Genomic DNA, 23,093 nt, shown 5'->3' on the forward strand with positions numbered 1-23,093 from the left:
CATCATATTTCCGTGTGTAATAGAAAAGTACACAGAAAAATGTCCTAATGTTTTGCTTGAAGTTAAATCGTACATTTTAGCGGAGAGAAGTGTGTACACGTCAGGTAGAGCGTTGTCTGCTGATATAATGCATGTTTGAGAATGCGTGAATTGTATGGCTTCCACTAAATAGCACAGCCACAAAGTCAGAATTGGCTATATCTTTAAAAATTCATGAAAATAACAATTTCCCTTTTGGTTTTAATTTAAGCTTAGGGTTAAAGTCAGCAGTATGGTTAGAATTAAAATCACATTTTAAGAAGAGAAATTGTAGAACTAGGCAGGGTTTACGACTTTGTGGCTGTGGTAAATAGCGACAACCGCATTTTATTGATGAGGAGAGCAAAGATTTCTCATCCGAGTGGAGAAGTACAACTGAAGCACAACATTAAAAGATTTAGATGCACTATTGTAAAGTGGTTGTTCCACTGGATATCATAAGGTGAATGCACCAATTTGTAAGTCGCTCTGGATAAGAGCGTCTGCTAAATGACTTAAATGTAACGTAAATGTAATGTATTAAGCAGCAGTATCCTTGTTAGTGCTGGACAGGAACATAGGTCCCCAGGAAACAGACTGAAGAATACTGCTCTATAGCAAATCTCTGACCTCTCTCCAGATGAGTGCATCTCCTGTGTCCCAGGTGTGCCCAGTCTGTTCCGCTTGGAGCATTGTGGGAGGGGGATGGAGTGAGGACCTGGGGCATGTCATAAATCCCCTGACGCCAGGCAACACTGCAAATCAATCGTGGCAAACACTTAACAGCATTGATAAACAGCCAGATCAAGGTTATGCGATAGCCCTACTGTGGACGCATTGTTATGGGGGGGGGGGTCCAGTATTTACTGTCCCCCAAGGAGGATGGGTAATTTACTTCCTGGTTGTGAGGTCTTATCATCAGGCCCAGTGGCCTTGTGTAAAGTGCCCACTGTGTACAGAGACGGCAGTAAATCGCAGGGGGAGATGGGCCCGTCTGCCCCTTCAATAACACAGACCGTTTAGGGAGGGATACTGCCTCTAAAAATGGCCCCGTCCTGGCTGAGGAGACAGCAGAATGGCATTCCCTCTGTGGTACACAGAAACAGGGCTCCTCTCTGAAGGCACCACTGACTAAGCAGAGTTTGGTGGGTGCAAGCCCCAGACATAAAGGGACTCCCACACACTGAGCGCTTGCAAAAAGCCATTGATTAGGTTTGGATGAATGGGGACAGGGTTCTGAGCCTGGCAGGTCACATGGTTGGCTGTTGTGGCTGAGCGGGTATGTGGGTTATCCTATCCCTGGGAGCTCAAAACAGGCCCTGCTCATGAACCATTATGGCACAGGGTGAAGAAAATAAAAACAGGTGAGGCTTTTTTTGTTTCTCCTCCCTTGATAAATAGTGTTGTTCCTGACTCTTCTAATGGAGCCCAGTGCGAATAGCAGTCGAGTTCCAGGACAGGACTCCGGTTGTTCCTCACAGGACGTTCTTCAGTCTTCTTCGATGGCTCACGCACCGACAGGCTAGCGCACAAACTCCCTTTTGACCAGAGTGAAGCAAGGTGCTTCATTTTTATTTGAATAAACTTTAGTTCTGCACTGCAGTCCCATGCTTCATTAGACGGAAGCTTCCACTTGTGTAACTTAATGTCTTACTGTTGCTTCCCCCCCCACCCCATGCTAGCATTTCAAGAATGATAATATGACAGAGGCGAGTAGAGTTCTCTTATAGAAGTCAGTATTGGTCTGGCTGCTTAAGAAAGAGGGGTTGTTGTGTGCTTCTGAGGTCCCATCACATGGGATGGGGCTGACTACACACAGCCCTGTAATTTTAACAATAACTGCATTTCTGTACTACTGTCTCTGGCCCCCAAAAAAACAAAACAATGTTCCGTTGGAAATCAATATATGTTTAAAGCTGGATAATGGCTTTATGTAACCCCTCACTGTGAAATATTGGCTGGTTGTGCAACACGGCACTGTATGATTACAATGTATAGATTTTCTCACACGCGCAGGTTGCATGTCAGAGTGCTTCCCACACTGTGTGTGTGTGTGAGACGTTAGTGTGCGTGTTCTGAAGGTCCTCCTGTGTGTGGAGAAAAGAAAATGAGACACACACACTGAAAAACAAGATGTTTTATGTCACATACACCGGATAGGTGCAGTGGAATGTGTTGTTTTACAGGGACATACACTGAATTATGCAACAGGGCACCATCCACTTGGAGAGGTGACTTTGGTACAATGAAAAAAAATGTAAGAATGTGCTGACGAACGTTATCCAATTATCAGAGAGTGGGAGAAAGCAATTCTCTACAAAATTCACCTCAACCTCGCACGATGAAGTCAGAGGCCGGTCAGTCCTTAGCGAGTCAGGCCAACTTAGGACACCTATGCAGGCTTCTGTGTCCATAGCAACCACAGCCAGGTGTAGTGTAACCATGAAGGCATGCCCAGTCCGCCCAATTCCCAGCCCTACCAAATGCTATCAATCCAGTCAACTCCCTCAAAGCGCGAGCCAGACCGCCTGCCTCATATGGAACACATTTTCTGTCAGATGACTATGTTACTGTGTGTGTGTGTCGGGAGTCTCCACAGACACCCACCACCACACAGGAGCCCACCACCAAACACGTGGGCCTGAGGGGAGACGTCTGGGAGCTGACCACATCCTCACACACCACAGTGGCCAGCTAGACCACACATCTGGGCCCAACCTGCGTCAGGGAACGGCAGAGCAGTCAGTCACTCAACGCCACCAGGCCTCTCCTCCCCTCTTGTCCTGGCCTCCATGTTCCGATCCTGTCACACAACACAGCCCAGCCCCAGACAACTGCTATCTAGGGGTGTTCCAGTTCCACTGTTCAGAATTGGCCCGGCAATTCAAACAAGGGGGAAAGAAAACATGTGCGAAGGAGGAGGTCACTCTTGAAGGCATTTTTCTGACAGTTAAGATCAACAAACATGTGAGGGTGGAGCTGTGTTTAGGGAAGCCTCGGCCACAGCGGTCATCCTTCAGGCAGCCATTGTCTGCTTCGCAAGAGTATTATTATTACAGTCGACCAGGCCAGGTGTTCCCCTGCTTGAGGCCTACAGGGGTGTGGGTTGGAGAGGTGGGACAAGGTGAAAGTGCTCCGGTAGTAGACTCCAAGAGAGGCCCCCCTCAGCCTGCCAAATCGTCCCCCTTGTCCAGCCCAGCCCCACCACACAGGCAGCATCAAGGTGGGGTCAAGTCGAGCCGAGCGCTGAAATTAATAAAAAGCAGAGGAGAGGGTACGCCAGGGACCCATATGAGAAGCAGCAGATGTTCCCAGTCTACATTTTTGGAGTTTCAGGGCGAGGCTGCTTCAGGCAGGGTATTCCCACACACAAAATTATCAACCGGCCAAACATTGTGAAATGGACATTTAAAAGCCTGTAAGTTATTATATCCAAACTACTTCTCACTCAAATATATTTAGACTTAGATTAGGGTTCACCAAATTTTTACAAAACAATCCTGAGTGACTTGTCTGCAGGATGCTACAGTGCTATTCATCCCAACCTCCCCCTCCCTAACCTCCGTCTGTGATCTAACAGGCCTTTATCAGCCACAGAGGGACAGGAGGGCTAGTTTAGACCCCCAGGGGCCACGGGGGAGAGAGATGGGGGGGTCTAAAGTATCTCCGACACAACACCCCCCCCCCCCCCCCCCCCCTCCCCCCCCCCCCCCCCCCAGGATGGTTGTGCTTTTCTTCCCTGTCCAAAGCAAACAGAGGGCTGACTTAGCAGACCCCCCTCTCAGCTCAACCCCCCCCTCCAACAGTGTGCTAGAGCGAAGACTTTCCTGTGTCAGCGATTAGGCCCAGGCTAGTAGCGCCAGAGGCCACGCTCAGGTTTTTCCCACATACAAAAGTAGAGATGCTCACTAACCTGGGTCGGCCAGACAGACATGACAAAGAGCACAGCGCTTGGCTAAGCACTTGTGTAAGTATAATATGTGATGACGCTGCACATGCAAACGCCTACTCCCCCTTCATCTTCTGAGCCGGGCTCCACAAGACGTCTGGCGTTTCTGCCGCTTCCAGAATGTAACATGCTTTTGTTGACTGATCAAAACTACAATACCTTGGTATAAAAACCTCTCCTGGGATATGCCGCCACCCACCATCATTAACTTACTTGAATAGATGCCTTTGACGAGAGTTGGCTTGATCAGAGAAGGTCAATGATGAGTCGCCAGCACTGCCAAAGGCAGCATCAAAGAGTCTGAGCAGGACATACAGTACCATCAGGCATACAAAAAGAGGTTTGATGATGTCATACTTCCACGATGCAGCATTCCTAATCCAAGGGAAACAACCTGACGATAGAGCATTAATTAGGAGGAAACCCAAAGACAATCAGGAAGACAAAAGACAACACACAACCAGCTGAACATTCACTCATTGGTCGTCATACTGAGAAACAAATGAAATAAACGTATGTATGCATACATACATACAAGTACCACAACAAGGTTAACGTATAGGCTACATTGTGCACAGTGCCATGGCCATACAACTGGGAAATCTAGTTAATAAGTGAAGCCCCACCTGGACATTAGGAAGTCAACAGCACGTGCATTAGGCTGGCTCTGCCAGGAGGCGCTCTCCCAGCAGGTTGAAAATGAGAAGAGGAAGTCCTGCCGTCTCTAAAAATCGCTCTCTCCTCCTGCCTTCTGTTCCTCATCATAGGAGAAAATGGAGGTTTAATGCGTCTTCACCTTTCACAGTTCTCGGGATGTGTGTGCTTTCAAAGCTAGAAGGTTGGTCCCTAATGTGACCATCACTCAAACTAAACGGGAGGGCAGCCAAACGTCCCCCGTACAACCGTAATCATCTGGATAATGTGTGGACTGGACCGGAGTATTAGGCTACACCTAGCCCTGAAGATTAGCACAATCTGTTTATGTTACAATGTTCTCCAGAAGTATTAAGGGGAATCCTGTACAAGGGATATGCATGTGATCACTCAACTAGGCGATGATCACATGACACCATTGAAGGGAGTAGCTAGGCAGGAGTCACCTACTGTAGGAGGTCTAAGTTCATGCCAGGGTCATTCTAAAAGCTTTATTGGCAGCTGCAGCAGCTCCCATGCTAGTCTAGCATCTGACTGTTGTTCATAAACAGGCATGAGGAGACATTCCACACACCAAGACACCACACCGACCACTGACAGGCTGGACTAAACAAAGACACCATTCCGGGAATATGAAAGACGACCACAAACTATTTGGCAGACAGAAACATGAAGACATTTTGTTCAAATGGAAGGAGACATTCCCTGTAACTAAAGGACAAGGGGCGGCTGAGGGAGGTTTCAATTACCCCTAGCTAAGCAGACTCAACGCAACACGATCAGATGATGTTGTTTTTTCACATGAGAAAAGTCCTGCAACAATAAGCCTGATATCAGACACCGGGCCTGCAAATGTACATTTCCTCCAGTCAGAAGAGCGAGTGGAAGAAAATACCAGGTTGTGGGGCAGATCTCTATTGATTGTAAATACTAAAAACAGACAAGTCATCAGCCCAAAATGATCTGATCGTGTGAGGTCACAAAGGCCTACAGGCTTGAGTCTGGCTCTGAGTGACTGAAGGAACAACCATATCAGGGGGCTAGATGGGCTGTGTGGTCGATTGAGGAAAAGGCAGAGGCGGACTGGAATGACCGTCTCTGAGGATTAATGGGACTGACAAGCCAAGGCCAGGCCTCTCCTACAACAGAGACCGCCATCTCTCTGCTGAGCCCACTAATCATTTCACTTGTGTACGTGTGTGAGAGAGAGATCCACATATGATACCAGGTATTTTCAAATGTGCCTGGGGGGGGGGGGGGGTCACCATCCCCACATCCTGTGCCCTATTAGCCAAAGAGCAACATTTGAGAATTATATCGATGAAAATGTGTTCTCATTTGTTATTATTCAACTGATTTAGATCACCCAACATAATACAGCAGTAGGCAGTGTAGTTGATAGATTAGGATGTGTAATAGCCAGTCTGGACATGAGATATAAGGGCCATAATTCCATTTCAAGCCAGTAAGTGACAAGATGTGGTTGTGATCTTTGGCCCCATTCTTAATGAACTGGGTGGGAGCCATTACTCTGACAGAACTTTCTCAGCTACAACACACACACACACACACACACAGCCTTGAGCCATGACATGGAACACACTTACAGCTCCATTCTCCCAGTAGCAGAGAGTTGAACAGATTTGTTCATGAAGGAGACAAGACACAGTAGTACACACAGTGTAGGATGAACGATAGGTGCCAGCCCAAACCTCAGTATCCCCTCAAGTCAAAAGCCAATAGCTCAGCCAATACCAGCCTAGTCATCTTGTGAACTGTTCAACACCAGCAGTAGTAATCAAATATTACAATGCATGTCTCCAACCTTAAGTGGATAATACATTTGGCCCATTGAAGAGGAGCCAAGTATTGTCCGGTATGAGCAGCAACAAACAAAGTCAGAGGGAATGACTGAGACAAATGCACAGTCAGGATGTGCTAATCCCAGGCAGCCCACTCCAAGGTCCCCACAGATTACTACTGTCTGGATGATAAAAATCACAAATTACAGCTGTTGGGAACTGTAAATCACCTCGTCTATTCTGTGTAAGGTGTAATTACAGTACACAGCGAGCGCCCACACAAGGATGCTTGTGTGTGTACATATTTAAATGCAGGGAAAGAATCTCCATGGAGATTGTAAACCTGAAATGACACAGTGTAAAGAAAATGGGTGTGTGACAAATCTAATAACACGTTGTCTTTGATCAATTTAATCTCAAGACTATGAAGCAAGACAGGCTCCATCTGCTGAAGTTGTGCTCACACCAGTCAGTCCATGTGGAATGGATGGTCTACTAAAGTACTGGGAGCCACTCAGTGGAATGGATGGAATGGAATGGATGGTCTACTAAAGTACTGGGAGCCACTCAGTAATGCAAACACACTAATGGCAGATGTAACAAAGAGGTCCATTTCCTCTGTGCTACATTTTTATGTAGCCTACTCTACTCTGCATGGCCTGGTGTGAAGACAACATTTTGTGAACAAAGTATTTTCCATACAAACAGCAGCATAGGCCGGCTAGGGAGCGTGTGTATTTCTCTTGTTGACACATTCTCCTTTTCCAATTACAAACAACCCTGAGAATAACGATATCCAATACACTCTCAAAAATGAAGCATATCATAGGGCTTTGTATGAAACAACAATCCTTCACACGACCTCTGATGTATCAGTTAATATGAAAGCTTGTAGTGAATTGACACAGTAGAGATGAATGTATAATGCTCCGTTGGTATCGACTTTGTCCACTGTGCTGATAGGGCACAAAGCAAGAAGTCCTGTGTTGTGCTCATCACTAGTATGTTGTTGCCATGGAAATAGTGAGTCAGTGGCAAGTCGCATGCTGGAGAGGAGGCCTGAGGGACCAGAAGCTCTCCACCATCATACATGATGACCCGGAACAATAACAAACACAGCCACATGACGTCACAGCCTTTTGCTGGTGGATGACGAAAGTAGGTATGTTAACATGGGATTTCACAGCAGCATGGTTAAAAACAAACTAGGACTAAACATCAAAGGACCAGACGGTCAGTCAGGTTATACGTAATGTTGCTCTGATCACTGACTCAGTCCTCTTTCCATTCAAAATATAACAAAAAACAAGCTGTGCTTTATTTTGGTTGGCAGCAGTGCCACACAAAAGAGGATAGCGCTTCATTTCTGGTTAATTCCACCCAGAGTGATGACATACCTAGCTTTAACCCAGGTGGCCACGTTTAAACAATCACACTTCGCAGGATCACAGTGGGCACACATTGCAAGTCCGAGGAGGGATGTGATAGGGCCTAAACAGTGCACCCATTCCACTGACGCCAACAATCAAATCACTGGCTTCCACAGGGAAGAATGGAAACACTGACAGCAACAAAGCTGGTTTCTCACGAACAGACCCAACCTTCTGACACGACGCAGTGCTGCACAGGGGGTTGATTTGGGCCTGTCAAAAGCTTTCATAAACCCTCTCTCAAGCCCTGCAGCTAATGAGGACCAATACTGAATTGGAGAAGAAAATTCTGTTTGGATTGTTTTAACATTCAAGCGCTTAAGACTGCTGGTATTTTGTCCATACTCCAAAGGAGAGAGACCTGGTCAGCAGTTACAACCAGTTGAATATCTTATAGCATTTATCAAGACTAAGGAGAACTAAACGTTGTTTTTTTCCCCTGCTCTCCACAAGCCAACAGTATGCCTGAAAAGCAGCAGTTTCATACAAACAAACCCAATTTGCTAATTGCTATATGATTGTGTGGTAATGAGAGGAAGTGAATTCCACAGGACATAGTCAGAGGGAGGAAGAAGAGAAACACTGGCCAATCTGCTTTAAAATAACCAGCCATGGGGTAATGCTATAAAACTATGTCATTAACAATAAAAAATGTTCTTGATTTAAGGAGCTCTTGTCACACATGGGCTAAAAATGACATAACATTTTCAGAAGGCCTCCATTATGGTAACGGAAACGGACAACCTCCCTGACATTTTGTTGGCAAGCTCATAAGCAATAAACAAAATTCAAAATTGTCTGAAAATTGACATGTATTATGGTTGAACTTGTGGGTGTGGGGAGCAATGACTAGAGGGGGGAGGGGTGTGTATGTTACATGTGAGACATGTTAATCAAACCAACACTAAATAAATGTTGCTCAAGCAAATGCAAAAATAATAGAGCTATAAATAAGAGGGGGGATACTGACTCAGGACTGCAGGATTCCCAGAACACCGCAGCAAGTTAGTTACGTCAGCTATAGGCCTGAAGCGGTAGTGCTGTCCAAAGCCAATTCATCGAATGAGAGGGGTCCCCCGTTACCCCCAATGCCTTGACTTGCAACTCAGAGGTGGGGGTGGCTGGCTTCTACCTGCGCGCGTAAAAACACTTGACTACGGGTGGCAAACAGCACACAGTCCACCAAATCTTAGCTAGATCTAAAAACCCATCCGACAGAAACAAAAACCACGTGCAAGTTGAATGCAGAAATATCTGCACGGGACCCAACATTCATTTTAGTAGTTTGATTAGAACAGAGATTGTTAGCAAACCATCATCGATGGTCAGTGTTTAGACCATTTAAAACGGATTTAGCCTAGCTAGCCTTCTGGTTATGTTGAGAGATACAGTAGTAGTAGTAGGATAAGCCATAATCATTATTTTACTTTGCCCACTACAGTACTAGTATTGCCTAAACACTTGACATTATCTTAGTAAACACGTATTTCGTATATAGTAGAAAACAGTGTTTATTGTAACTACCAAACGACCTGGTGGCATACAAAATGGCTTGATCATCATCTCAACACCATCGTTAACGTTAGCTGATATCTAAGCTAGCTAGCCAGCCAGCCAGCGAATCGCCGTTATTTAGCTTTCTAGGTTTCTGTGGTTTTAGTTTGATGCTAGCTAACGATAGCCCTCATCGCGGTGGTGAAATACAGAAGGCTTAGACGGAAATATAGCGATACAACGGGGCTGGTATCTAAATGCGTGTTCCACGTGTAGGTATAACTATAACTTGAATGGATGTAGCTAAAACAAGCAAAATAACTCCACAAATACAAAACAATTGAATTGTCTGTAACTAGCTACGGAGTCGGGGTTTTCCAGCTAGCTAACTAACGCCGGTCGGATTGCGTCTGTTTAGATGCTACTGTTAGCTAGCTAGGTAACGTTAGCGATCTAATGATACAGTTAAGTGTGACTGACATGATTACAGCAAGTTTACGGGATCTCTTGGATAAATTGTGTTACACCTCGTCGTGCATTACATGCACACGCCACAACTAGAGCGTGCTGCTGTTAGTACACCACCAACTGACGCAAGAAAACAGGTTCGAGACGTCTTTCTAGCTAGCTAACGTTCAAACATTAGGCTAACTATCTGGTTGACAGGTTGGTTAGCTCTCGAGTTTGGTTTGCGATTAACTAAGGTGTGGGTTAGGTACTTTGTTGAGACTCATTGTTGCATTTCAACGGTGCTCTACAGGTATTTGTTAACAAACGTGTTTGGTTGCCAGTTTTTAATAATTCATCAGGTGCGTTTCCCCCAGCTTCTTCCCACTGCACTGGGGAATTATCGTCTCTTTCCCGACTGGTGCGGCCTGTACTCAGGGAAGGTCCACGGACTCACCTCGGTGGGTTGGCTGATCTCGAACAGGTCAAGCCGGTTGGCGTTCCAGTGGTTAATGATGTCGGCTAGTTTCCGCCGCTCCTCCTCCCTGCTCCCCGACATTCTGAATCCCGAATGATACTCTCTATACAGAAGAAAAATCCCCTTGTCCCTATAAAAAGCCTCTGATCCGACAACTTCACGTTTATTTTTTTTATTTTTACAAATGAACCAATTATTTGGTCTCTATACGGTTCGAGTGAAAAGCTGTCACCGGTCGCTGCACCTCTCTCGCGGACCGCTCCTGTTGTTTCCGCGTCCCTCTCTCTCGTTTATCGCACTCTGTTCTCTCTCCCCGGGAACCAAATGGGACTATCTTGGCGCGCGTCCACACCCTTACAATTCGCCGTGCACGAGCACAATAGTGATTTGTGCCTTTCCCCGCGTTAACTATTTCGACTCCAGTCAAGCTTCCATTTGAGTTTCCAGTTACTACAAGAAATAGATTCAAACAAATAAAAACGTTGTCAATGGGCGGCAGGTAGCCTAGTGGTCTGAGTGTTGGGCCAATAATTGAAAGGTTGCTAGATCAATCCCCGAGCTGACAAGGTAAAAATCTGTCGTTCTGCCCCAGAACAAGGCAGTTAACCCACTGTTCCTAGGCTGTCATTGTAAATAGGAATTTGTTCTTAACTGACTTGCCTAGTTAAATAAATAAGCCACAGTTCAATAAATAATAAGTAAGCTATTACATATTCATGTCAATTGTCATCTAATTATAATGCCACAGGTAACTGTCTTAATAGGGCATTGAGCCACCAGAACAGCTTCAATGCACCTTGGCATAGATTGTATAAGTGTCTGGAACTCTATTGGTGAGATGTGACACTGTTCTTCCATGAGAAATTCCATAATTTGGTGTTTTGTTGATGGTGGTGGAAAACGCTGTCTCAGGCGCCAGTCCAGAATCTCCCTTTAGTGTTCAATTGTGTTGAGATCTGGTGACTCACACACACACACACACCCTTTAAGCCCCATATGCTCTTTTAAGACCCCTCTTTCAAAGTCACTGAGATCTTTTCTACTAGTCACGGTAGCCAAAATAATGGGCAACTGGGCATTTTGATACATGACCCGAAGCATGATGGGATGTTAATTGATTAATTAACTCAGGAACCACACCTGTGTGGAAGCACCTGCTTTCAACATACTTTGTATCCCATATTTACTCAAGTGTTTCATTTAGTTTGTCAGTTACCTGTATGTTATCTAATATTTCATGACAGTAGGACCTATGTATGTTATCTGTTTCTCTCCTTGTCCCCAAAACAGATCTGAGTTAGCAGGTGTTGATTGGTCCTGTGTGGCTCAGTTGGTAGAGCATGGCACTAGGGTTGTGGGGGACCAGTACATATTAAAATGTATGCACTCACTACTGTAAATTGCTCTGGATTAGAGTGTCTGCTAAATGACTAAAATGTAAATGTTGATTGTCACACTGCCATGGCAATGTCATCATCCTGTAACCACACCCACTGAGACATAGGTTTGTTTTGGATCTCAGAAAAATTCACTGTGACGTGATATAGGCATGCCACTAACTGAAGGGTCAAACGGTGATCGCCTCATCAATTATACTCATTTTATTGCTACCGACAGATTTTGATTCTGACTCAAGACTAAAGGCTTTGGAATTGTCAGCATATAGAACAACAACCTCTTGCAATAGTGTGTGCTGTAATTGTCAGTCAGACAGAAGAATGTTGTGTTGTATGGGATCATAAAAACAGGGCTGAACAGAGCATTGGCTCATATGGCTCTGTCTGTGTGGCCTATTTGGCGTAGCTTTCGCTCCTGTGCTCATGCAAAGATGGAAGGGCCATGCACAGCCTGACAGCATCACGTTAGGCCTGACGAGCCCAGCTGTGCAGTCCTGTGCAGCAGTCAAGTCAATGAGGCAGGCAGGGCTACTGTGGCCACTGGCGCAATATAAGCCCATTTGCGTCACTACATTACGTCACTACGTTGCTACCTGCGTGCTATATGGGCATACGGACTGGGCACTATATGGCTGAGTAGATTCTAGACCCTCCTACAGAGCATAAAGACAAAGGATTCTTATACCAGGGCCAGGGGATAGTGTAGAAATCAGGATAAAGGGATCTTTTCTGTCTACTAAGATAGTTAGTTATTGTTACTCAAAGAGAAAATGTGATTGCAGTCATTGCACCAATCATTCCATCAGACACAGCATATTCAGCAACATTTTGTTGGACATGTATTGTGAATGAAGATGACTTTGATTTGGTCCATCTTTATCCATTTCTGTTTTTACCTGTTTTTGCTTCGTGCCATTTTACTAAGATGATGATTGCTTTTGTTAGCATTGCTCTGTTTGCAGAGGTGTGATTTCACCTCCCACCTTTTTATATATGTATCAGGGGAGACAGTTCACATCATAATGGAAATGAAATGTTCACAATTAAATCAGACTTATCACATACGTCCACATTTCACACCACTGCAGATGTTTCCTGTTTAGAAGGAAAGGGAAATGTAACTCTTGGACTGGCCAACAGAGGGATACATTTGTGGTGGGAAACTTGGAAAGTGATACTGTAGCTATTACAGTAGATAAAAAGGACATGTTATATCTGCAAAATATCTTCAAATGAATATAGCTAACCTGAAATTGACAAAGGCAAAGAATATGTATGTCTATGTATGTCTATGTATGTCTAACATCTATGTCACCATGGTACTGAACTGTGGCTAAATTATGTGTCATCACAACAAGAGACATATTCTGCTGATTAAGTTATGGCTCCTCCATGTTCCCAAAGGTAGTGCAGATGTCTTGGAAAAGTGTAACAGTGGCAAGATTTTTGATATTTGAAAACACAGTGTAAAATGAATTGCATCTCTGGAGAAGGAAACTCTCACAGTCATGCTGAATTTCACATTTGAGATCAGCCTACCAAACAAACACACACAAGGTTCAAGCGAGGCTGTCTTGACTTTATTAGAGTTCAACTGTACATAAGATTACTAGAAGACAAACGCACACTGAGAGTCAGAGTCAAGAGGAAGGTGACAATCAAGGTGTGACCTTTTCTTTACTGTATTTTAATGTAACCTTTATTTAACTAGGCAAGTCAGTTAAGAACAAATTCTTATTTACATTGGCGGCCTAACGGGGAACAGTGAGTTAACTGTCCTGTTCAGGGGCAGGACAGATTTTGACCTTGTCAGCTCGGGGATTCAATCCAGCAACCTTTCGGTTACTGGCCCAACGCTTTAACCACTAGGCTACCTGACGCCCCTGATGCAGTGGTTTTGACCGCTGTGCCACTCGGGAGCCCACCTTGGAGTGGCCAATATACTCATCAGCTGCAGAACCATCAATATAATGGCATTTACAGTGTCAGTGTCCTTTGGGAACTCTCACTCAACCCTGTGCCATCAATCGTGTTATATACCAAAGAGGCTCAGTTGCAATGGCTCCAGCCAAGGTGTCCAGTCAGACAAAGCTGTATAAACATTTGCTCTGGCAGAGTTTGGATTTGATGATTCAAATGGTAACTGTTGACAAGGCTCTATAAATCTATGCCTCTGTATTAACCTCTGTGTCACCAGGCCAGCTGATGCCCTATAGGTCTCAGGAACACGTGGTATTTCAGAGGTGCTGTCATTGTACATGTACAGTATATAAAAAAATATGTATCCCTAACATTCGAGCAAGGTACAGGTCAGTCAGGTCAATATATGCCTATGAGTTGTCATTTTGATGAAGAAAATGTATAAAGTACACAACTATGCAATGGGGGAAAAAACTCCAGCGTAATTATACAGAGTATTCCAGTCAACCAAACTTCCTCATAAACCTGCTGTAAGTGTGGGTATGCAATTGGAGTTTGTTGTTGTTGCCATGGTGCAAGTGTTGTGCGGAGGAGTCAGGTAATTATGTCATGGTCTTTAGTCAGTGAGAAATACAAATCATTGAAATAAGTTTTAAAAACTGGTAAGAAACATGGAGCGAGGAGAGGAGTTTGGAGAAACACTTGCATTGAACGGCTCTTTACACCACTATTTCAAGGTACAACAACATAGAAGCTCTTTAAAATATAAAAAATACTTATCTTCTAGGTGTACCTATTCCCACTGTCATCTTTTTAATTATGTTGAAACACTATACAGTAGCATTAACACGCTGTGCTGTATTCTGTGGCCACTGAGGTAGAAATAGTATCAACCCAGACAGGAAGAGAATGAGTTATCTGGTAATATGGTTTCCTGCTGTGGTTTTAACTTCTGTTCTGTGTCAGAAAAAAACATGTTCAGTTTAACATATACTTCCGCACATACAGTATTCAGTCGTTCTGAATTTACTATAGGTTTATCATCAACAGCTGTTGGTTATAGCCTGCGTTTGGTTAATACTTTTACTAAATTACATGCCCAAGAATTGATATTTAAAAAGTGAAACCTAAATTAATTTATAATGTTTAAAAGATGAGGCTTATGCTTTGAAAGACTCACCACATTTAAAGCCAGGTTCATGTTGCAGGAAGCTAGCCTTGCCATTATAGGAAGCTTTGAGCCCAGAGGAAGGAAGATCTGTCTCCACAACTGCCACATAAAGATTGTCTCCTTGGCACCACACTGGACAATGTGACATCAATCAAGGACCACAAAGAATGAATCCATGGTGAAGCCAAACTGCTAATAAAGATAGATAAGACGGTGCATATTGATGAAGCCGTCACAGGCCTCATTACTCCTATTGGTCCAGGCAACCAATGAGAGGCCATCTTGCTGTACAGTTCTGTTCCTGCTCCATTATGTAGATAGATACACAGCATCACACAGTACTATTGTTCCAGATTAAATCATTTGAATATGACAGATGAAATTCTAATCTAAAATGGTAAAGTGATTGGTAAAATGGATTATTTGGTTATTCATTTTCCACGTCAGTGGGGGGTGTTTTGCAGCTTCCCTCTGACACAACCAGAACATCTCAGTTACATTACTGCTGGTACAATAACTGAGCTTTATAATATTGAGATAAAATCTCCTTAAAGGTCCTAAGGACAGTAATTCCCACAGCCAGCTCTTGCATATGGCCTTTAGAATAGCAGACTGAGGCTACACTCTTTCATCTGTATTTTCATGGTGACGTCATATGAACATAACCCCCCAGCAATTTGTTATGAGAGCTTTACAAATGAGCTTCCACAGAGAATTCATTAATGGAAATGTTGTCCTCCGCAGTAGTTTGTGTTTTTGTGAGCAGAAACATAAACCTAGAGTAATGACTAAGGGAGAATTGGAAGAAAGTAACACGGGCCCAAAGTAACAACTAAATAACTCAAATTAGAAATAACTTAGAAAAGTGTTCAATGTGTTAATGCTTAGTTAATGTATCTACATGCAAAGAAAGTTTAGCTTGAATCCATTAATTATTATTTTTTGTTCAGGCCGAATTATAAATATTCATGCCCCCTCTGTTTTTGATTATTGACCTGCGGAACATTTCCCATGTATTAGAGATACCATGACGAGATCCTGAGTAAAATCTTTGAAATTGTTGCATGTTGCATTTATATTTTTGTTCAGTATACTGTATAGAATTTGTATCAGTACGAAGAGGTCCTTTGATCGTTATAGTTGATGACAATAACTATTGTTGTATTTCTTCACAAGACTCAGATTACTCAGATTAGACTCAGATTAGGCTCAGATTACTCAGATTACTCAGATTAGACTCAGATTACTCAGATTAGGCTCAGATTAGACTCAGATTACTCAGATTAGACTCAGATTACTCAGATTAGACTCAGGTTTGTAATGGGGGTTAACTGTAACATTTGTTACAATGAACCCCTTACCTAAAATCCAATGGTATTTTATATGGTATTTAGACACATTCACATAATTAAAATAAAATGTCACTTCTTTACATCAACTTTGCCAGTACAAGTAAGATAATATCTTTGAACATTTTTAAAAGACACATTCATACTTTTGAATGATAAATTACATTTTGGCTACTCTGTTTTTGGTCAATATGACATATGTACTACTGTTTGTTTTGAAGTAGCTAACTATCTCATAAAGGCTGAGAACAACGTCTCTGTTCCTGTTCAGTGTACTAAACATCACTCTGTCATGGGAGAGGAAGAATGGAATTCATTACATTGCATAAAATGACATTGAAACAGCCATGTGATCCCATAACTCACAAGGAGAGGTCATAGGGAACATGGAGTGTACACACACACACACACACACACACACACACACACACACACACACACACAATAACTCTAAAATGGGAAACAAAACAAGAAACTAAGTGAAACATCTTTGTTTTGTCTTGCTGAGCTACCCCTACCATCTGTAAGCCATAGAACAGAAACCCAAAGAGACTCATTAGCAGTGAGCTGTTTTCACCTCAGTGTCTGCCAGTGCTACCCACACATTTCACATTCTTTACAGGAGGAGGAGGAGAGGGACTGAGTATCACATATGGTTTGTCGCATCCTGTTCCATTTGTAGAGTAAGGGAGGGCAGTCATCTGGAAGTGACATTATTACCCAGTATGCCTGGTATTAGATAGGAGGTACAGTACAGTTAAGACCAGAGATGTGAGGAATGGGTCTCTGTCACTTCATGTATCCTGAACAAAAATATAAACACAACATGTAAAGTGTTGGTCCCATGTTTCATAAGCTGAAATAAAAGATCCCAGAAATTTCTCTCAACTTTCGAGCACAAATTTGTTTGCATCCCTGTTAGTGAACATATCTCCTTTGCCAAGATAATCCATCCACCTGACAGATGTGGCATATCAAGAAGCTGATTAAACATCATGATCATTACACAGGTGCACCTTGTGCTTGGGACAATAAAAGGCCACTCTAAAATGTGCAGTTTTGTCACAGAACACAATGCAACAAATGTCTCAAGTTTTGAGAGAGTGCAATTGGCATGCTGAACGGAGGAATGTCCACCTGAGCTGTTGCCAGAGAATTGAAAGTTAATTTCTCTACCATAAGCCGCCTCTAATATCCATTGCTCGTGTTTCTTGGCCCAAACAAGTCTCTTCTTGTTATTGGTGTCCTTAAGTAGTGGTTTCTTTGCAGCAATTTGACCATGAAGGCCTGATTCATGCAGTCTCCTCTGAACAGTTGATGTTGAAATGTGTCTGGGATGCATTTATTTGGCCTGCAATATCTGAGGCTGGTAACTCTAATGAACATGTCCTCTGTAGCAGAGGTAACTCTGGGTCTTCCTTTCCAGTGGAGGTCCTTATGAGAGCCAGTTTCATCAAAGCGCTTGATGATTTTTGCGACTGCACTTGAAGAAACTTTCAAAGTTTTGGATTGACTGACCTGCATGTCTTAAAGTAATGATGGACTGTCGTTTCTGTATGCTTATTTGAGCTGTTTTTGCCATAATATGGACATGGTCTTTTACCAAATAGGACTATCTTCTGTATATCACCCTTATCTTGTCACAACACAACTGATTGGCTCAAACGCATTAAGAAGGAAAGAAATTCCACAAATTAACTTTTAACAAGGCACACCTGTTAATTGAAATGCATTCCTGCTGACTACCTTATGAAGATGGTTGAGAGAATGCCAAGACTGTGCAAAGCTGTTGCTTTTGCTTTTGCTTTTACATGATTTCATGTGTTATTTCATAGTTTTGATGTCTTCACTATTAATCTACAATGCAGAAAATAGTAAAAATGAAGGAAAACTGTTGAATGAGTAGGTGTGTCCAAACATTTGACTGGTACTGTATATAAAGTGTAATATTGGGATGCAGACTAAAAATTGAATACAATTCAACTCTGTATCTGACATGGTACAAGTGTCTTCTTCTTTTAAACCCATAACTATGTGTGTGAGGTGTATACTTTTGTTTCAATGTAGATTTGTTTAAGACTACCAATAATCACTCTATGACCCTGATTTAGCCCACTGCAATAAAAGCTTAAAGATCTCCAGTTGGTTCTTTTCCACTGACGGACCTGAGAGAGCGTGTGCTGTTATTATGTAAAACAGACCTGGCAGGATCTCCAAACCAAACAGCTGCCTGGTTTCTTAAGCCAGTGACTCAGTCAGGATGCAGAGGTGAGATGTGGGGAGAGTCACAGTCCCAGCCTCAAACACTAATGTGATAAATCATTCCATTGTTCTAAGAGGCCTGGCTGTAGCAGACAAGGCGTTGAATAGTAGGTAGTGCAAGTCTCAACCACTAGTACAGAGTGGGAGTGATGAATTCTTCATGAAATAGTGGAGGGTTATAATAAGGATAAATAGATGTTTAATATGTCTTCACCTTCACATTTCTGCTTGGTTCATTTGTTATTATAGGCTCTCATATTGCTTAATTATTATTATAAAAAAAAAATGTTTCATCTTTATTTAACCAGGTAGGCAAGTTGAGAACAAGTTCTCATTTACAATTGCGACCTGGCCAAGATAAAGCAAAGCAGTTCGACACATACAACAACACAGAGTTACACATGGAGTAAAACAAACATACAGTCAATAATACAGTAGAAAAATAAGTCTATATACAATGTGAGCAAATGAGGTGAGATAAGGGAGGTAAAGGCAATAAAAAGGCCATGGTGGCAAAGTAAATACAATATAGCAAGTAAAACACTGGAATGGTAGATTTTTAGTGGAAGAAAGTGCAAAGTAGAAATAAAGGAGCAAAATAAATAAATACAGTAGGGGAAGAGGTAGTTGTTTGGGCTAAATTATAGATGGGCTATGTACAGGTGCAGTGATCTGTGAGCTGCTCTGACAGCTGGTGCTTAAAGCTGGTGAGGGAGATAAGTGTTTCCAGTTTCAGAGATTTTTGTAGGTCGTTCCAGTCATTGGCAGCGGAGAACTGGAAGGAGAGACGGCCAAAGGAGGAATTGGCTTTGGGGGTGACAAGAGAGATATACCTGCTGGAGCACGTGCTACAGGTGGGTGCTGCTATGGTGACCAGTGAGCTGAGATAGCAGGGTCTTGTAGATGACCTGGAGCTAGTGGGTTTGGCGACGAGTATGAAGCGAGGGCCAGCCAACGAGAGTGTACAGGTCGCAGTGGTGGGTAGTATATGGGGCTTTGGTGACAAAACGGATGGCACTGTGATAGACTGCATCCAGTTTGTTGAGTAGGGTATTGGAGGCTATTTTGTAAATGGCATCGCCGAAGTCGAGGATCGGTAGGATGGGCAGTTTTACGAGGGTATGTTTGGCAGCATGAGTGAAGGATGCTTTGTTGCGAAATAGGAAGCCAATTCTAGATTTAACTTTGGATTGGAGATGTTTGATGTGAGTCTGGAAGGAGAGCTTACAGTCTAACCAGACACCTAGGTATTTGTAGTTGTCCACATATTCTAAGTAAGAACCGTCCAGAGTAGTGATGCTGGACGGGCGGGCAGGTGCAGGCAGCGATCGGTTGAAGAGCATGCATTTAGGAGCAGTTGGAGGCCATGGAAGGAGAGTTGTATGGCATTGAAGCTCGTCTGGAGGGTTGTTAACACAGTGTCCAAAGAAGGGCCAGAAGTATACAGAATGGTGTCGTCTGCGTAGAGGTGGATCAGAGACTCACCAACAGCAAGAGCGACATCATTGATGTATACAGAGAAAAGAGTTGGCCCAAGAATTGAACCCTGTGGCACCCCCATAGAGACTACCAGAGGCCCGGACAACAGGCCCTCCGATTTGACACATTGAACTCTATCAGAGAAATAGTTGGTGAACCAGGCGAGGCAATCATTTGAGAAACCAAGGCTATTGAGTCTGCCGATGAGGATGTGGTGATTGACAGAGTCGAAAGCCTTGGCCAGGTCAATGAATACGGCAGCACAGTATTGTTTCTTATCGATGGCGGTTACGATATCGTTTAGGACCTTGAGCGTGGCTGAGGTGCACCCATGACCAGCTCTGAAACCAGATTGCATAGCGGAGAAGGTGCGGTGGGATTCGAAATGGTCGGTAATTTGTTTGTTGACTTGGCTTTCGAAGACCTTAGAAAGGCAGGGTAGGATAGATATAGGTCTGTAGCAGTTTGGGTCAAGAGTGTCCCCTCCTTTGAAGAGGGGGATGACAGCAGCTGCTTTCCAATCTTTTGGAATCTCAGATGACACAAAAGAGAGGTTGAACAGGCTAGTAATAGGGGTTGCAACAATTTCGGCAGATCATTTTAGAAAGAAAGGGTCCAGATTGTCTAGCCCGGCTGATTTGTAGGGGTCCAGATTTTGCAGCTCTTTCAGAACATCAGCTGACTGTATTTTGGAGAAGGAGAAATGGGGAAGGCTTGGGTGAGTAGCTGTGGGGGGGGTGCAGTGCTGTTGACCGCGGTAGGGGTAGCCAGGTGGAAAGCATGGCCATCCGTAGAAAAATGCTTATTGAAATTCTCAATTATAGTGGATTTATCGGAGGTGACAGAGTTTCCTATCCTCAGTGCAGTGGGCAGTTGGGAGGAGGTGTTCTTATTCTCCATGGACTTTACAGTGTCCCAGAACTTTTTTGAGTTTGTGTTGCAGGAAGCAAATTTCTGCTTGAAAAAGCTAGCCTTGGCTTTTCTAACTGCCTGTGTATATTGGTTTCTAACTTCCCTGAAAAGTTGCATATCACAGGGGCTGTTCGATGCTAATGCAGAATGCCACAGGATGTTTTTGTGTTGGTTAAGGGCAGTCAGGTCTGGAGAGAACCAAGGGCTATATCTGTTCCTGGTTCTACATTTCTTGAATGGGGCATGCTTATTTAAGATGGTGAGGAAGGCATTTAAAAAAAATAACCAGGCATCCTCTACTGACGGGATGAGGTCAATATCCTTCCAGGATACCCGGGCCAGGTCGATTAGAAAGGCTTGCTCGCTGAAATGTTTCAGGGAGCGTTTGACAGTGATGAGTGGAGGTCGTTGTTCATTGCCCCACTAAAGAGACAATTAGTAACCCCCACCTCTTTGGTGTACAACATGGTTTATTAGCCAAATAAAGCACAGCTTGTGAGACTTTCTTCTCACACCATTTCTCCCGTAAGGTCCTAGCACATTTCCATTGGGCGGAAAGGCTTCATTTGAAAACCTTTCCCACTCACTCAATGATTGAACACACCACATCAGTAAAACTATGCATCCTCCCTGAAGCTAGCAAACAAATGGGCTCTGAAGGAGAGCAGTGCTCTCCTAACCTTGACAAATTGCAGACACTTGGCTCCTCATAAACCTCCTCCCTCACAGCTGGGCTTGATACTAGTGTGGTTTTACAGGCATGCAATGCGTCAGGCAGCTCTCTCTCTTGTTCACTGACCCACAAGATGACTTCAGAGGGGAAGTGTCTTCTTTTAAGACCTCCTTTCTCCATGCTGATTAAATGGAGACAGAAGTGGTGGGCTATGGGTAGCCAGTGCCCGCCTGCCTCTCCTCCCTGAGAAGCTTCACTGCCACAGAATGCTGTTTCTGTGTCGATGGCTTCACATGGAGGAAGCTGCACCTCATTCAGCCCCAGAGATAATCAAAGAGCAGCCATAGCCCACTGACATGATCAGAACAAAAGCTATTATCATGCTAAGCACTGTGATTTATAGGGACACTCCTTATTGTCAGTGTAAAAGCATATGTAAGGCATACACGAAACGTGTTTGACAGTGGTATTTGTATTTGTATTTATTATGGATCCCCATTAGCTGCTGCTTACTCTTCCAGGGGTCCAGCTAAATTAAGGCAGTTTATATAATTTTTAAAACTTTACAATACATTCACAGATTTCACAACACACTGTGTGCCCTCAGGCCCCTACTCCACCAAAACCACATATCTACAGTACTAAATCCATGTGTATGTATAGTGCATATGTTATTGTGTGTGTGTGTGTGTGTGTGTGTGTGTGTGTGTGTGTGTGTGTGTGTGTGTGTGTGTGTGTGTATGCATGTGTCTGTGCCAATGTTTGTGTTGCTTCACAGTCCCCGCTGTTCCATAAGGTGTTTTTTAATCTGTTTTTTAAATCAAATTTTACTGCTTGCGTCAGTTACTTGATGTGGAGTAAAGTTCCATGTAGTCATGGCTCTACGTAGTACTGTGTGCCTCCCATAGTCTGTTCTGGACTTGGGGACTGTGAAGAGACCTCTTGAGGCATGTCTTGTGGGGTATGCATGGTTGTCCGAGCTGTGTGCCAGTAGTTTAGATAGACAGTTCGGTCCATTCAACATGTCAATACCTCTCATAAATACAAGTAGTGATGAAGTCAATCTCTCCTCCACTTTCACCCAAGAGAGATTGACATGCATATTATTAATTTTAACTCTCTGTGTACATCCAAGGGCCAGCCGTGCTGCCCTGTTCTGAGCCAATTGCAATTTTCCTTTTGCAAAAGTCCTTTTTTGTGGCACCTGACCACACGACTGAACAGTAGTCAAGGTGCGACAAGACTAGGGCCTGTAGGACCTGCCTTGTTGATAGTATTTTTAAGAAGACAGAGCATCGCTTTATTATAGACAAACTTCTCCCCATCTTAGCTACTACTGCATCAATATGTTTTGACCATGACAGATTACAGTCTAGGGTTACTCCAAGCAGTTTAGTCATCTCAAATTGCTCAATTTCGACATTATTTATTACAATATTTAGTTGAGGTGTAGGGTTTAGTGAGTGTTTTGTTCAAAATACAATGCTTTTAGTTTTAGAAATATTTAGGGCTAACTTATTCCTTGCCACCCACTCTGAAACTAACTGTAGCTCTTTGTTGAGTGTTGCAGTCATTTCAGTCGCAAGTTGTAGCTGACGTGTATAGTGTTGAGTCATCCGCATACATAGACACTCTGGCTTTACTCAAAGTCAGTGGCA

General features: G+C 43.5%; 1 protein-coding gene across 1 annotated transcript in view; it reads right to left on the bottom strand.

The window, feature by feature from the left end:
- LOC106607791 (afadin) overlaps positions 1-10,606 on the bottom strand; it is a 138,467-nt gene extending 127,861 nt beyond the window's left edge. The window contains 1 exon segment of the mRNA XM_045720811.1: positions 10,252-10,606. Coding sequence (XP_045576767.1) covers positions 10,252-10,353 — 102 coding nt within the window. The 5' untranslated portion in view covers positions 10,354-10,606.
- Positions 10,607-23,093: the final 12,487 nt, after the last annotated feature.

This window comes from Salmo salar, chromosome ssa06 (genome assembly GCF_905237065.1).
Source record: "Salmo salar chromosome ssa06, Ssal_v3.1, whole genome shotgun sequence".
Lineage (NCBI taxonomy): Eukaryota > Metazoa > Chordata > Actinopteri > Salmoniformes > Salmonidae > Salmo > Salmo salar.